This window comes from Oncorhynchus keta, chromosome 12 (genome assembly GCF_023373465.1).
Source record: "Oncorhynchus keta strain PuntledgeMale-10-30-2019 chromosome 12, Oket_V2, whole genome shotgun sequence".
Taxonomy (NCBI): Eukaryota; Metazoa; Chordata; class Actinopteri; order Salmoniformes; family Salmonidae; genus Oncorhynchus; species Oncorhynchus keta.
In genome coordinates, this window is record NC_068432.1 from 39,620,563 (window position 1) to 39,637,143 (window position 16,581).

Consider the following 16,581-nt stretch of genomic DNA (forward strand, 5'->3'; position numbering starts at 1 on the left):
GTAGCTATTGGACCAAAACAGTGAAGAAGTTTAGCTTCACGCTTCTACAACCTGGTAGCTATTGGACCAAAACGGTGAAGAAGTTTAGCTTCACGCTGCTACAACCTGGTAACTATTGGACCAAAACAGTGAAGAAGTTTAGCTTCACGCTTCTACAACCTGGTAGCTATTGGACCAAAACGGTGAAGAAGTTTAGCTTCACGCTGCTACAACCTGGTAACTATTGGTCCAAAACAGTGAAGAAGTTTAGCTTCACGCTTCTACAACCTGGTAACTATTGGACCAAAACAGTGAAGAAGTTTAGCTTCACGCTTCTACAACCTGGTAGCTATTGGACCAAAACGGTGAAGAAGTTTAGCTTCACACTGCTACAACCTGGTAGCTATTGGACCAAAACAGTGAAAAAGTTTAGCTTCGCGCTTCAACGCTCCTGGTTGTTGACCCACTACTACTGTTTACTTCATGTGTCTACGTCATCTCACTGAGTCTACCTTTAAACCTAACCTATGACCTGACCCACCACCTTATACATTACTGCCCCACAGTGGCAAGAAGTGACATCCCCCCACAAACAGTGTATTGGATAGGCTTCTTTCTGTCACTAACATAAAAACGAAATAATATAAAAACTAAATACATTTTTATAAAACTTTAACTTAAAAAAAACGAAGAAAGTGGATCTGAAAACAAACTAAAACTAAACTTCAAATAAAACCTTAAAAACAAATAAAAATAAAAACACAAAACTATAATAACCTACAATACAGTCACCTCCATTATTATGAAATTAGCTCTGCGCTGTCCCAGAACACTACAACATACCATTTCAGTGATGCAAAGCTACTGGGTGTCCAGGCGCTAGTTTTACCCCCAGCAACAACACACACAAAATGACTTATTTCAACCAAGGCAAAAGTCTCTTAGGGCTTCACAATTATCTATGTTTGATGTGCTTGTTTCTGGTGTCCTTTGACAGCCCTTTGGTCTTGGTCATAGTGGAATTTGGAGTGTGACTGTTTGAGGTTGTGTACAGGTGTCTTTTATACTGATAACAAGTTCAAACAGGTGCCATTAATACAGGTAACGAGTGGAGGACAGAGGAGCCTCTTAAAGAAGAAGTTACAGGTCTGTGAGAGCCAGAAATCTTGCTTGTTTGTAGGTGACCAAATACTTATTTTCCACCATAATTTGCAAATAAATTAATAAAAATCCTACAATGTGATTTTCTGTTTTTTCCCCCTCATTTTGTCTGTCATAGTTGAACTGTACCTATGATGAAAATTACAGGCCTCTCTCATCTTTTTAAGTGGGAGAACTTGCACAATTGGTGGCTGACTAAATACTTTTTTGCCCCACTGTATACACACACCTCGTGTTGTGACATGGTAGGGGTGATATACAGAAGATGGTCTTTTACCAAATAGGGCTAAGTCCATATTATAGCAAGAACAGTTCAAGTAAGCAAAGAGAAACAACATTCCATCATTACTTTCAGGCATGAAGGTCAGCCAATTCGGAAAATGTCAAGAACTTTGAAGGTTTCTTCAAGTTCAGCCGCAAAAACCATCAAGCGCTATGATGAAACTGGCTCACATGAGGGCCGGCACAGGAAAGGAAGACACAGAGTTACCTCTGCTGCAGAGGATAAGTTCATTAGAGTTTACCAGCCTCAGAAATTGCAGCCCAAATAAATGCTTCACAGAGTTCAAGTAACAGACACATCTCAACATCAACTGTTCAGAGGAGACTGGTTGAATCAGGACTTCATGGATAAATTGCTGCAAAGAAACCAGTACTGTCAAATCAAATGTATTTATAAAGCCCATCTTACATCAGCTGATGTCACAAAGTGCTGTACAGAAACCCAGCCTAAAACCCCAAACAGCAAGCAATGCAGGTGTAGAAGCACGGACACCAATAATAACTAGAGACTTGCTTGGGCCAAGAAACACGAGCAATGGACATTAGACCGGTGGAAATCTGTCCTTGGTCTGATGAGTCCAAATTTGGGATTTTTGGTTCCAACCACCGTGTCTTTGTGAGGCGCAGAGTAGGTGAACCGGTGATCTCAGCATGTGTGGTTCCCACTGTGAAGCATGGAGGAGGCGGTGTGATGGTTTGGGGTGCTTTACTTTTCTATATGTGTTATTGCATAGTTTCGATGTCTTCTCTATTGTTCTACAATGTAGAAAATAGTACAAATAAGGAAAAACCCTGGAATGAGTAGTTATGTCAAAACTTTTGACTGACAATGTGTGTGTGTATGTGTATATACTGTACACTACCATTCAAAAGTTTAGGTCACTTAGAAATGTCCTCGTTTGTGAAAGAAAAGCGCCTTTTTGTCCATTAAAATAACATAATATTTATCAGAAATACAGTGTAGACATTGTTAATGTTGTAAATGACTATTGTAGCTGGAAACGGGAGATCTACATAGGCATACAGAGGCCCATTATGTAACGGCGTTCTTCGTTTGTTGAAAGAGAGTTGGACCGAAATGCAGCGTGGTGGTTACTCATGTCTTTAATAAATGACTCGCGATACATGAACATAACTTATACAAATACAAAAACAACAAACGGAACATGAAACCTAATTACAGCCTACCAGGTGAAACTACACAGAGACAGGAACAATCACCCACGAAATACAAAGCGAAACCCAGGCTACCTAAATACGGTTCCCAATCAGAGATAACGAGAATCACCTGACTCTGATTGAGAATCGCCTCAGGCAGCCTTCTAGACAGAGTTCCTCTGTCCAGTGTCTGTTCTTTTTGCCCATCTTAATCTTTTCTTTTTATTGGCCAGTCTGAGATATGGCTTTTTCTTTGCAACTCTGCCTAGAAGGCCAGCATCCCGGAGTCGCCTCTTCACTGTTGACGTTGAGACTGGTGTTTTGCGGGTACTATTTAATGACGCACACACACACACACACACACACACACACACACACACACACACACACACACACACACACACACACACACACACACACACACACACACACACACACACACAGTGTCTGGCCTAGAAGAACAGGAACACTAGGACCCGTCTGACAGAACCAATCACACCCAATCATCACTGATGACATCACTAATTTCTTCCTCAGCCATCCTCCAATCACAGCTCATGAATAAGAGATGGAGCAGAATAAAAAAAAACTGTCGAATTACAATGCATTAAATATGATGGAAAGAGAGTGAGAAAGTGTGTGCCTACGTCTACCTGAGAAGTCTAGGAAGGCATTGCCCCCCTCCTCGTCTCCCCGTCCCGTGTCCAGTAGGGTGCTGAACAGAGTGCCAATAGGGTCCAAGGGGTGGCCCACCCAGCCCTCCATGTTAGTGACTGACGTCATGCCTTTATGGAGCAGCTCTGGAGAGGACACAGACCACATACTGTTATTACTCTATTTACACAGTTAAAACACAGTTATTACTCTAGTTACACAGATAATACACATTTTATTCTATAGTTACAGTTAATACACATATACAGTTAATACTCTACTTACACAGCTATTACTCTAGTTACACAGTTAATACACATATTACTCTAGTTACACAGATAATACCCTAGTTACACAGTTAATACACATATTACTCTAGTTACACAGTTAATACACAGTTATATACTCTAGTTACACAGTTACACACAGTACTCTAGTTACACAGTCAATACACAGTTATATACTCTAGTTACACACAGTACTCTAGTTACACAGTTAATACACAGTTATATACTCTAGTTACACAGTTATGGTCCTTCTGTAGCTCAGTTGGTAGAGCATGGCGCTTGTAACGCCAGGGTAGTGGGTTCGATTCCCGGGACCACCCATACGTAGAATGTATGCACACATGACTGTAAGTCGCTTTGGATAAAAGCGTCTGCTAAATGGCATATATATATATATATATATATATATATATATATATATATATATATTAATACTCTGGTTACACAGTTAATACCCTAGTTACACAGGAAATTACTCTATTACTCTAGTTACAGTTAATACACATATTACTCTAGTTACACAGATACACGTATTACTCTAGTTACACAGTTAATACTGTGGTTACAAAGTCACTCTAGTTACACTGTTAATACACATATTACTCTAGTTACACAGTTAATACACGCATTACTCTAGTTACACAAATAATACTGTAGTTACACAGTCACTAGTTACACCGTTACACGCATTACTCTAGTTACACAGTTAATACACGCAATACTCTAGTTACGCAGTCACACGCATTACTCTAATTACGCAGTCACACGCATTACTCTAATTACGCAGTAACACGCATTACTCTAGTTACGCAGTCACACGCATTACTCTAGTTACGCAGTCACACGCATTACTCTAGTTACGCAGTCACACGCATTACTCTAGTTACGCAGTCACACACATTACTCTAGTTACGCAGTCACGCATTATTCTAATTACGCAGTCACGCATTATTCTAATTACGCAGTCAAGCATTACTCTAGTTACGCAGTCACACGCATTACTGTAATTACGCAGTCACGCATTACTCTAGTTACGCAGTCACACGCATTACTCTAATTACGCAGTCACACGCATTACTCTAGTTACGCAGTCACACGCATTACTGTAATTACGCAGTCAAGCATTACTCTAGTTACGCAGTCACACGCATTACTGTAATTACGCAGTCAAGCATTACTCTAGTTACGCAGTCACACGCATTACTCTAATTACGCAGTCACACGCATTACTCTAGTTACGCAGTCACACGCATTACTGTAATTACGCAGTCAAGCATTACTCTAGTTACGCAGTCACACGCATTACTGTAATTACGCAGTCACACATTACTCTAGTTACGCAGTCACACGCATTACTCTAATTACGCAGTCACACGCATTACTCTAGTTACGCAGTCACACGCATTACTGTAATTACGCAGTCACACGCATTACTGTAATTACGCAGTCACGCATTACTCTAGTTACGCAGTCACACGCATTATTCTAGTTACGCAGTCACACGCATTACTCTAGTTACGCAGTCACACGCATTACTCTAATTACGCAGTCACACGCATTACTCTAGTTACGCAGTCACATGCATTACTCTAATTACGCAGTCACACGCATTACTCTAGTTACGCAGTCACACGCATTACTCTAATTACGCAGTCACGCATTACTCTAATTACGCAGTCACACGCATTACTCTAGTTACGCAGTCACACGCATTACTCTAGTTACGCAGTCACAGACATTACTCTAGTTACGCAGTCACGCATTATTCTAATTACGCAGTCACACATTACTCTAGTTACGCAGTCACACGCATTACTGTAATTACGCAGTCAAGCATTACTCTAGTTACGCAGTCACACGCATTACTGTAATTACGCAGTCACGCATTACTCTAGTTACGCAGTCACACGCATTACTCTAATTACGCAGTCACACGCATTACTCTAGTTACGCAGTCACACGCATTACTGTAATTACGCAGTCACACGCATTACTGTAATTACGCAGTCACGCATTACTCTAGTTACGCAGTCACACGCATTACTGTAATTACGCAGTCACGCATTACTCTAGTTACGCAGTCACACGCATTACTCTAATTACGCAGTCACACGCATTACTGTAGTTACGCAGTCACGCATTACTCTAATTACGCAGTCACACGCATTACTCTAGTTACGCAGTCACACGCATTACTGTAATTACGCAGTCACGCATTACTCTAGTTACGCAGTCACACACATTATTCTAGTTACGCAGTCACACGCATTACTCTAGTTACGCAGTCACACGCATTACTCTAATTACGCAGTCACACGCATTACTCTAGTTACGCAGTCACACGCATTACTGTAATTACGCAGTCACGCATTACTCTAATTACGCAGTCACGCATTACTCTAATTACGCAGTCACACGCATTACTCTAGTTACGCAGTCACACGCATTACTCTAGTTACGCAGTCACACGCATTACTCTAGTTACGCAGTCACAGACATTACTCTAGTTACGCAGTCACGCATTATTCTAATTACGCAGTCACACATTACTCTAGTTACGCAGTCACACGCATTACTGTAAGTACCCAGTCAAGCATTACTCTAGTTACGCAGTCACACGCATTACTGTAATTACGCAGTCACGCATTACTCTAGTTACGCAGTCACACGCATTACTCTAATTACGCAGTCACACGCATTACTCTAGTTACGCAGTCACACGCATTACTGTAATTACGCAGTCAAGCATTACTCTAGTTACGCAGTCACACGCATTACTGTAATTACGCAGTCACGCATTACTCTAGTTACGCAGTCACACGCATTACTCTAATTACGCAGTCACACGCATTACTGTAGTTACGCAGTCACACGCATTACTGTAATTACGCAGTCACACGCATTACTGTAATTACGCAGTCACACGCATTACTGTAATTACGCAGTCACACGCATTACTCTAGTTACGCAGTCACACACATTACTGTAATTACACAGTCACGCATTACTCTAGTTACGCAGTCACACGCATTACTCTAATTACGCAGTCACACGCATTACTCTTGTTACGCAGTCACACGCATTACTGTAATTACGCAGTCAAGCATTACTCTAGTTACGCAGTCACACGCATTACTGTAATTACGCAGTCACGCATTACTCTAGTTACGCAGTCACACGCATTACTGTAATTACGCAGTCACACGCATTACTCTAGTTACGCAGTCACATGCATTACTGTAATTACACAGTCACACGCATTACTGTAATTACGCAGTCAAGCATTACTCTAGTTACGCAGTCACACGCATTACTGTAATTACGCAGTCACGCATTACTCTAGTTACGCAGTCACACACATTATTCTAGTTACGCAGTCACACATATTACTCTAGTTACGCAGAAACACGCATTACTCTAGTTACGCAGTCACACGCATTACTCTAGTTACGCAGTCACACGCATTACTGTAATTACGCAGTCACGCATTACTCTAGTTACGCAGTCACGCGCATTACTCTAGTTACGCAGTCACACGCATTACTCTAGTTACGCAGTCACACGCATTACTCTAATTACGCAGTCACACGCATTACTCTAGTTACGCAGTCACACGCATTACTGTAATTACGCAGTCAAGCATTACTCTAGTTACGCAGTCACACGCATTACTCTAATTACGCAGTCACGCATTACTCTAGTTACGCAGTCACACGCATTACTCTAATTACGCAGTCACACGCATTACTGTAGTTACGCAGTCACACGCATTACTGTAATTACGCAGTCACACGCATTACTGTAATTACGCAGTCACACGCATTACTGTAATTACGCAGTCACACGCATTACTCTAGTTACGCAGTCACACACATTACTGTAATTACACAGTCACGCATTACTCTAGTTACGCAGTCACACGCATTACTCTAATTACGCAGTCACACGCATTACTCTTGTTACGCAGTCACACGCATTACTGTAATTACGCAGTCAAGCATTACTCTAGTTACGCAGTCACACGCATTACTGTAATTACGCAGTCACGCATTACTCTAGTTACGCAGTCACACGCATTACTGTAATTACGCAGTCACACGCATTACTCTAGTTACGCAGTCACATGCATTACTGTAATTACGCAGTCACACGCATTACTGTAATTACGCAGTCAAGCATTACTCTAGTTACGCAGTCACACGCATTACTGTAATTACGCAGTCACGCATTACTCTAGTTACGCAGTCACACACATTATTCTAGTTACGCAGTCACACATATTACTCTAGTTACGCAGAAACACGCATTACTCTAATTACGCAGTCACACGCATTACTCTAGTTACGCAGTCACACGCATTACTGTAATTACGCAGTCACGCATTACTCTAATTACGCAGTCACGCGCATTACTCTAGTTACGCAGTCACACGCATTACTCTAGTTACGCAGTCACACACATTACTCTAGTTACGCAGTCACACACATTACTCTAGTTACGCAGTCACACACATTACTCTAGTTACGCAGTCACGCATTATTCTAATTACGCAGTCACGCATTACTCTAGTTACGCAGTCACACGCATTACTGTAATTACGCAGTCAAGCATTACTCTAGTTACGCAGTCACACGCATTACTGTAATTACGCAGTCACGCATTACTCTAGTTACGCAGTCACACGCATTACTCTAGTTACGCAGTCACACGCATTACTCTAGTTACGCAGTCACACGCATTACTCTAGTTACGCAGTCACACGCATTACTCTAGTTACGCAGTCACGCATTACTCTAGTTACGCAGTCACACGCATAGTTACGCAGTCACACGCATTACTCTAGTTACGCAGTCACACGCATTACTCTAGTTACGCAGTCACACGCATTACTCTAGTTACGCAGTCACACGCATTACTCTAGTTACGCAGTCACACGCATTACTCTAGTTACGCAGTCACACGCATTACTCTAGTTACAGTAAATACTCTAGTTACAGTTACACGTATTAGTCTAGTTACAGTTAATACTCTAGTTACACCGCTAATACTCTGGTTACACAGCTAATACTCTGGTTACACAGCTAATACTCTGGTTACACAGCTAATACTCTGGTTACACAGCTAATACTCTGGTTACACAGCTAATACTCTGGTTACACAGCTAATACTCTGGTTACACAGCTAATACTCTGGTTACACAGCTAATACTCTGGTTACACAGCTAATACTCTGGTTACACAGCTAATACTCTGGTTACACCGCTAATACTCTGGTTACACAGCTAATACTCTGGTTACACAGCTAATACTCTGGTTACACAGCTAATACTCTGGTTACACAGCTAATACTCTGGTTACACAGCTAATATTCTAGTTACAGCTAATACTCTAGTTACAGTTAACACGCAGTCAATACACGCATTACTCTAGTAACGCAATCAATACACACATTACTCTAGTAACACAGTTAATACTCTAGTTACACAGTTAAACTGTTATTACCCTAGTTAGTTAACCCATGTATTACCCTAGTTACACTGTTATTACCCTAGTTACACAGTTAATACACTGTTATTACCCTAGTTAGTTAACACATGTATTACCCTAGTTACACAGTTACACTGTTATTACCCTAGTTAGTTAACACATGTATTACCCTAGTTACACAGTTACACTGTTATTACCCTAGTTACACAGTTACACTGTTATTACCCTAGTTACACAGTTATTACCCTAGTTACACAGTTACACTGTTATTACCCTAGTTACACAGTTAACACACTGTTATTACCCTAGTTACACAGTGAACACACTGTTATTACCCTAGTTACACAGTTAAACTGTTATTACCCTAGTTACACAGTCAACACACTGTTATTACCCTAGTTACACAGTCAACACACTGTTATTACCCTAGTTACACAGTCAACACACTGTTATTACCCTAGTTACACAGTCAACACACTGTTATTACCCTAGTTACACAGTCAACACACTGTTATTACCCTAGTTACACAGTCAACACACTGTTATTACCCTAGTTACACAGTTAATACACAGTTATTACCCTAGTTACACAGTTAATACACTGTTATTACACAGTTAATACACTGTTATTACTCTAGTTAGTTAATACACTGTTATTACTCTAGTTACACAGTTAACACTGTTATTACTCTAGTTACACAGTTAATACACTGTTATTACTCTAGTTACACAGTTAATACACTGTTATTACTCTAGTTACACAGTTAATACACTGTTATTACTCTAGTTACACAGTTAATACACTGTTATTACTCTAGTTACACTGTTATTACTCTCGTTACACTGTTATTACTCTAGTTAGTTAATACACTACAAACAATTACCAAAGTTAATACAAACACATGTATTTATAAAGTCCTTTTTATGTCAGCCGATGTCACAAAGTGCTGTGCAGAAACCCAGCCCAAAACCCCAAACAGCAAGCAATGCAGGTGTAGAAGCACAGTGGCTAGGAAAAACTCCCTAAAAAGGCAAGAACCTAGGAAGAAACCTAGAGAGGAACCAGGCTATGAGGGGTGGCCAATCCTCTTCTGGCTGTGCCGGGTGGAGATTATAACAGAAAATGGCCAAGATGTTCAAACGTTCATAGATGACCTGCAGGGTCAGATAATAATAATCACAGTGGTTGTAGAGGGAGCAACAGGTCAGCATCTCAGGAGTAAATGTCAGTTGACTTTTCATAGCCAATCATTCCGAGTTAGAGACAGCAGGTACAATATTATTACATGGTTTACACACAGCTAATACACTGTTAGTACATTGATATTACAGTTTATATACTGTCCCTACAGTTAGTACACTGGTATTATATGGTTAACATACAGGTACAGACAAAGACAGGAGTGAGAGTGAGGCCGTCCTTTAGTGAAACAGTATAAATGAAACGATGAACTGACCTTTTTTGTGGTTGCGGAGGAGCTGTAGTTGTTTCTGTTGCTGCCGTTTGAGTGTGTTGACAATAGCAATGGCCAATCGCAAGGCTTCCCTGGGATAACCATGTGACCGCAGTGCATCAACCCTCGCACACGCTGTTGGGACGTGCTCTGCAAGAGGGATGGGAGGGGGGATTTCAATAGACTACCAAAACCAAAGCTTCTTCAACTAAATAAAACTAAAAATCCCCAAAATTGCCTTCTAAATCCCTCCCCTCCTTTCGTCATTGTCAACACAAATACACACTCACCGTGCCAGAGGGGCCATCCGCGGGCGTCAAACAGTGCCCCTCCACTGCCGTGGTTGTCGTGGGGACAGTGTGTGTGTGTGTGTGTGCAGAGGTCATGTGTGATGACGCGCTGCAGATGTGTGTCCTGCCAGTGCAGGTCGCAGGCCTCAATGGCCCTCGTAAACACTGTCCTATGAGGACGAGACGACAAGTCTGGGAGAGAGAGAGGGGTGAGAGGGCGATTAGGGAGAGGGGTGAGGGTGGGTAGAAAAGAGGAGCGAAAGAAGAGGACAATGTGAGAAGAGAACAATGTGAAAATATTCATTAAAAAACATTTCCTGGGTGAAATGCTCATTCACTGCACTGTTCCTACTCAGAAGCCTCAGATACATTTTTAAAGGGTATTTTCTCTAATTTAGCTCAGACAGGGACAGGGGCAGCCGTAGCTATCAGACCCCGCTTGGGTTATTGGACTTATTCCATCAGACAGAGAAACTAATAAGAACAGCTCGTAGGGCAGAGACATGGAGAAAGGGAGAGAGTTGATTAAAAGAGGCATGGAGACCGAGCGAGGGATCGACAGAGAGAACATGATAAAAAGAAGGAGGCTTTTCTCGCACACGCTCAGTGTGGTTGTCCCACCTGGGTGGCAGGGGCGCCCTGAGGCAGTGTCTTGGTCAGGTGTGCGTGAGATGTGTGCATGTTTGTCTGTCTACGAGTGCGTTTTCTCACCTGGGTTGCCGTGCGGTAGTGCGTGTGTGAGGTTGGGTAGTTCGTTGCCATGGTTTCCGTCCTCCCATGGACACACATCGATGCTGTTCCACCGTCTAAGCTGTCTCAGCCACACACACTTCTGCTCCGACTTACAGTGGGGGTTCAGCACAATACACATCCACAGGGTACCTGCACACACAAAGGATGTTTCTGTCATTATTATTCATCCTTGAATCACGTCATTTCATTCTATGAAAAGGGAACAATAGATACCATTAAAAGGTTTTGGACCTTGCGTTTATCTTTTCAATAAACACATGCCTACATGCCTGCCACACACACACTTTGATTACCTGAAGCATGAGCTGAAAAGGAGATGGGTTATGGATGAAGGGTGTGAGGGAAGGATAGAGGCCGAGGAAAGAAGAGAGATTTAGAGAGTAAACCGAAAGCATCAAAAATAAGTATGCAGGAAAACAGGGAAAAACAGTGACTATTGTGAAAAATGAACAGAAAAAGAGGACAGATGACAGAATGAGACACGAGGAGTGAGAGGTGAAGCTAAAGAACAGGAGAGGGGGATGAGATAGGAAGGTGGGAAGGAAGGGGGGGAGGAGTCACTTTATCCTCTGTCTTTGCACGGCATCAAGGACAACAGAAAGAAGAGAGAGGAGAGGGGAGAAAACAGAGTGGATGAGATGGGAAGGAAAAGTCAAGAGTGAAGAAATTTAAGAGAAAGAATGAAGAGGAGGCAAGATTGCAGAAAGGGAGAGAAGGAAAGAAGACAAAGAGGAGAATGTGCATCCATCAAGCAGGAGGAATCTCCAAAACATTAAAAGCATGATGATGCATTCAAATGATCCAGAAATAAGAGATGAACTACCCTAAGAACAGAAAGAGAGAAAGAAACCAAAACAGACAAAGAAAGGGGGGATAAATAATACACTTCCAACAATCAACTACCATGACAACAGGGTTGTGGTTACGGGATGTTGCTTGGGCAGGTTACTATTGGATGTCGTTGCGAGGCTAGGGCTAAGTTCTACTGAATCTGGTTACTAGACTAGGGTCTATCTAGACTCTTCCCCGATTAGACACTAACAAGGAATAATTCCTAAAGCCTTCCTGCTTATCGTGAATATGGACAGTGTACAGTTCAGTGTTCACGCACAGCTACTTCAGCTGTGGTTCATTATGACAAGAGGAAAGGAAGCGAGAGGGACTACAGAAACACATTCAACACTGTACATCCAGTGGTCTCCTTCAGCTGGCTGGCACCCCCACACACATCCGCAGTGAAAAATCATGGCTTCTATTTCTCCCTCCTCACCAACCTAAGCCAGTTGAGAACCAGCGACTCAGACTCCAAATGATCCAACACACACATTCATTAAAACAATATTGGGCTCAGCAAGATGGATTTATCTCCTGACAAACACTCACACAGAAATCCATACACACACGCACAGACACACAAACACACGCCATCACTTCACCCCCTCGCTCCCATCCCCCTTTATTTCCATGGATGGGTCTAATTTGAACATTCAGCCCACAATTCATCTATTCTGTCAAAAGAGGGAAAGAGAGAAAGAAAGAAAAATAGAGGGAGACAGAAAGAGAGAGAACGAACGAAAGAGAGCGAAATACCCAGCTCACAATATCAGAACACATTTTAGGTTGTAAAAAGCATATTTCACAAAACACCTAGCTCACACCCTACAAATACATAACAGACTGACAATACACTCCTGGTACATGCCAAACACTACCCATCATGCAATCAGTCATCATATCACAATGTGCAGAGAGATAGTGCCTTGAAGCAATTATTTTCTCGCATTCTACACACAATAACCCGAAATGACAAAGTGGGAAAATGTTTAGATTTTCTTGCACCCAATGACCACTAACAGAACTAAAAAGTTAATTGGCTGAGATGGGAGAACAACCATCTCTGCAGCATACCAATCTGGCCTTTATGGGAGAGTGGCCAGACGGATTACATATCTGAGAAAAAGGCACATGACAGCACACCTGGAGTTTATAAAAAAGGCACATTACAGCACACCTGGAGTTTATTAAAAAGGCACATGACAGCACACCTGTGGCTTATAAAAAGGCACATGACAGCACACCTGTGGCTTATAAAAAGGCACATGACAGCACACCTGGAGTTGATAAAAAAGGCACATGACAGCACACCTAGAGTTTATTAAAAAAAGGCACATGACAGCACACCTGGAGTTTATAAAAAAGGCACATGACAGCACACCTGGAGTTTATTAAAAAAAAGGCACATGACAGCACACCTATAGTTTATTAAAAAAAGGCACATGACAGCACACCTGGAGTTTATTAAAAAAAAAGGCACATGACAGCACACCTGGAGTTTATTAAAAAAAAGGCACATGACAGCACACCTAGAGTTTATTAAAAAAAAGGCACATGACAGCACACCTGGAGTTTATTAAAAAAAAGGTACATGACAGCACACCTGGAGTTTATAAAAAAGACACATGACAGCACACCTGGAGTTTATTAAAAAGGCACATGACAGCACACCTGGAGTTTATAAAAAAGGCACATGACAGCACACCTGGAGTTTATAAAAAAGGCACATGACAGCACACCTGGAGTTTATAAAAAAGGCACATGGCAGCACACCTGGAGTTTATAAAAAAGGCACATGACAGCACACCTGGAGTTTATAAAAAAGGCACATGACAGCACACCTGTGGTTTATAAAAAAGACACATGACAGCACACCTGGAGTTTATAAAAAAGGCACATGACAGCACACCTGTGGTTTATAAAAAAGGCACATGACAGCACACCTGGAGTTTATAAAAAAGGCACATGACAGCACACCTGTGGTTTATAAAAAAGACACATGACAGCACACCTGGAGTTTATAAAAAAGACACATGACAGCACACCTGGAGTTTATAATAAAGGCACATGACAGCACACCTGGAGTTTATAATAAAGGCACATGACAGCACACCTGGAGTTTATAAAAAGGCACATGACAGCACACCTGGAGTTTATAAAAAAGGCACATGACAGCCCACCTGGAGTTTATAAAAAGGCACATGAAAGACTCAGGCAAAAGATTCTGTGGTCTGATGAGGTGAAAATGTAACTCTTTGGTCTGAAAGCAAAGTGCTATGTCTGGAGAAAACCAGGCACAGCTCATCACACCATCATGCTATGGGGATGCTTTTCAGCGGCAGGGACTGGGAGACTGGTACAGATAGAGGGAACAATGAATGGAGCCAAATACAGGCAAATCCTTGATGAGAACCTGCTTCAGAGTGCAAACAACCTTAGGCTGGTGCAAAGATTTACGTTCCAACAGGACAATGACCCCAAGCATGCAGTGAAAGCAATGCTGGAATGTCTTCAGAACTAGAATGTGAAAGTCATTGAGTGGCCCAGCCGTGTCACAGAGCTTTTTCATGCGCACGACCGAGAGAGTGCCTTTCTTGTTTACCTTTTATATTGACTACGTTATTGCCCGGTTGAAATATGATCAATTATTTAGGCTAAAAACAACCCGAGGATTGAATATAAACATCATTTGACATGTTTCTATGAACTTTACGGATACAATTAGGATTTTTAGTCTGCCTGTTGTTACTGCGTTTGAGCCTGTGGATTACTGAAGAAAACGTGAACAAAATGGAGGTTTTCAGATATAAAGAGAGACTTTATTGAACAAAGGGAACATTTATTGGATAAATAAATGTTTTCTGAGTGCAAACATATTTTTATTTATTTTTTACCTTTATTTAACTAGGCAAGTCAGTTAAGAACAAATTCTTATTTTCAATAATTTTGTACCTTGTCAGCTCGGGGGTTTGAACTTGCAACCTTCCGGTTACTAGTCCAACGATCTAACCACTAGGCTACCCTGCCGCCCCATCAAAGGTAAGTGATTAATTTAATCTCTATTTATGACTTGTGTAACTCTTCTACTTGACTGGTTATTGTTTGTAAGGATTTGTCTGCTGGGCTATGTTTTCAAATAATTGTAAGGTATGCTTTCGCCGTAAAGCATTTTTTAAATCTGGCACTGTGGTTGGATTCACAAGAAGTTCATCTTTAAACCAATGTAAAGTAGTTGTATATTTTCTGAATTTTTATAATGAGTATTTCTGTATTTGAATTTGGTGCTCTGCAATCTCACTGGATGTTGGCCAGGTGGGACGCTAGCGTCCCACATACCCTAGAGAGGTTCAACTAGAGATGCAATTTCTTTTGCATGGGCTGCGTCTCAATCACCCAAGTCTGCCAATGGAGTCACGGGACGCGTCTGAAGTCGGGACCGCCGATTTGCGTCTGTAGTGCCCGAACAGTTTGGGCGCCACACTAAAATTGTTTTGCTCTAGTACACCCACAAGCCTCACAAGACTAGTCTGAAGGTAGCCCAGAGCTCTTTGAGTCAGTGGTCTGGCAGTGTCACAGCCTCATGATGCGCGGTCACGAGAGAGTTAGCTCTCTCATGGCTTTTCTACAGACAATGGAATTCTCCGGTTGGAACATTATTGAACTTTTATGATAAAAACATCCAAAAGATTGATTCTATACTTAGTTTGACAAGTTTCTTCGACCTGTAATATAACTTTTTGAACGTTTCGTCCGACTGGACCTGATCGCACTTTTGGATGTGTTTACCAAACGCCCTAACAAAAGAAGCTATTGGACATAAATGATAGACATTATCGAACAAAACATGCATTTATGGTGGAACTGCGATCCCTGGGAGTGCATCGTTCTCAGGTTCTGCTTTTTCTGTAAAGTTTTTAAAAATCTGACACAGCGGTTACATTAAGGAGAAGTATATGTAAAGTTCCATGCATAACACTAGAATTTTTATTTCTGTGAATTCATGTGGCTCTCTGCACAATCACCGCAGGTTTTAGAACCACTGAACGTAACGTGCCATTGTAAAATGAGATTTTTTTTATATAAATATGCACTTTATCGAACAAAACAAAACGTATTGTGTAACATGAAGTCCTATGAGTGTCATCTGATGAAGATCATCAAAGGTTAGTGATTAATTTTATCTCTGTTTGTGCTTTTTGTGACTCCTCTCTTTGGCTGGAAAAATGGCTGGGTTTTTCTGTGA

General features: G+C 41.5%; 1 protein-coding gene across 1 annotated transcript in view; it reads right to left on the minus strand.

Moving 5' to 3' along the window:
- The window catches only part of LOC118377313 (zinc finger SWIM domain-containing protein 6-like), a 118,742-nt gene that overhangs the window by 15,226 nt on the left and 86,935 nt on the right, over nucleotides 1-16,581 (minus strand). Inside the window, exons 5-8 of the mRNA XM_052458302.1 lie at nucleotides 11,463-11,633; nucleotides 10,752-10,943; nucleotides 10,465-10,611; nucleotides 3,234-3,380 (exon numbers count right to left, since the gene is read on the minus strand). Of these exons, the coding sequence (XP_052314262.1) occupies nucleotides 3,234-3,380; nucleotides 10,465-10,611; nucleotides 10,752-10,943; nucleotides 11,463-11,633 (657 nt within the window). The remainder of the gene's footprint in view (nucleotides 1-3,233; nucleotides 3,381-10,464; nucleotides 10,612-10,751; nucleotides 10,944-11,462; nucleotides 11,634-16,581) is intronic.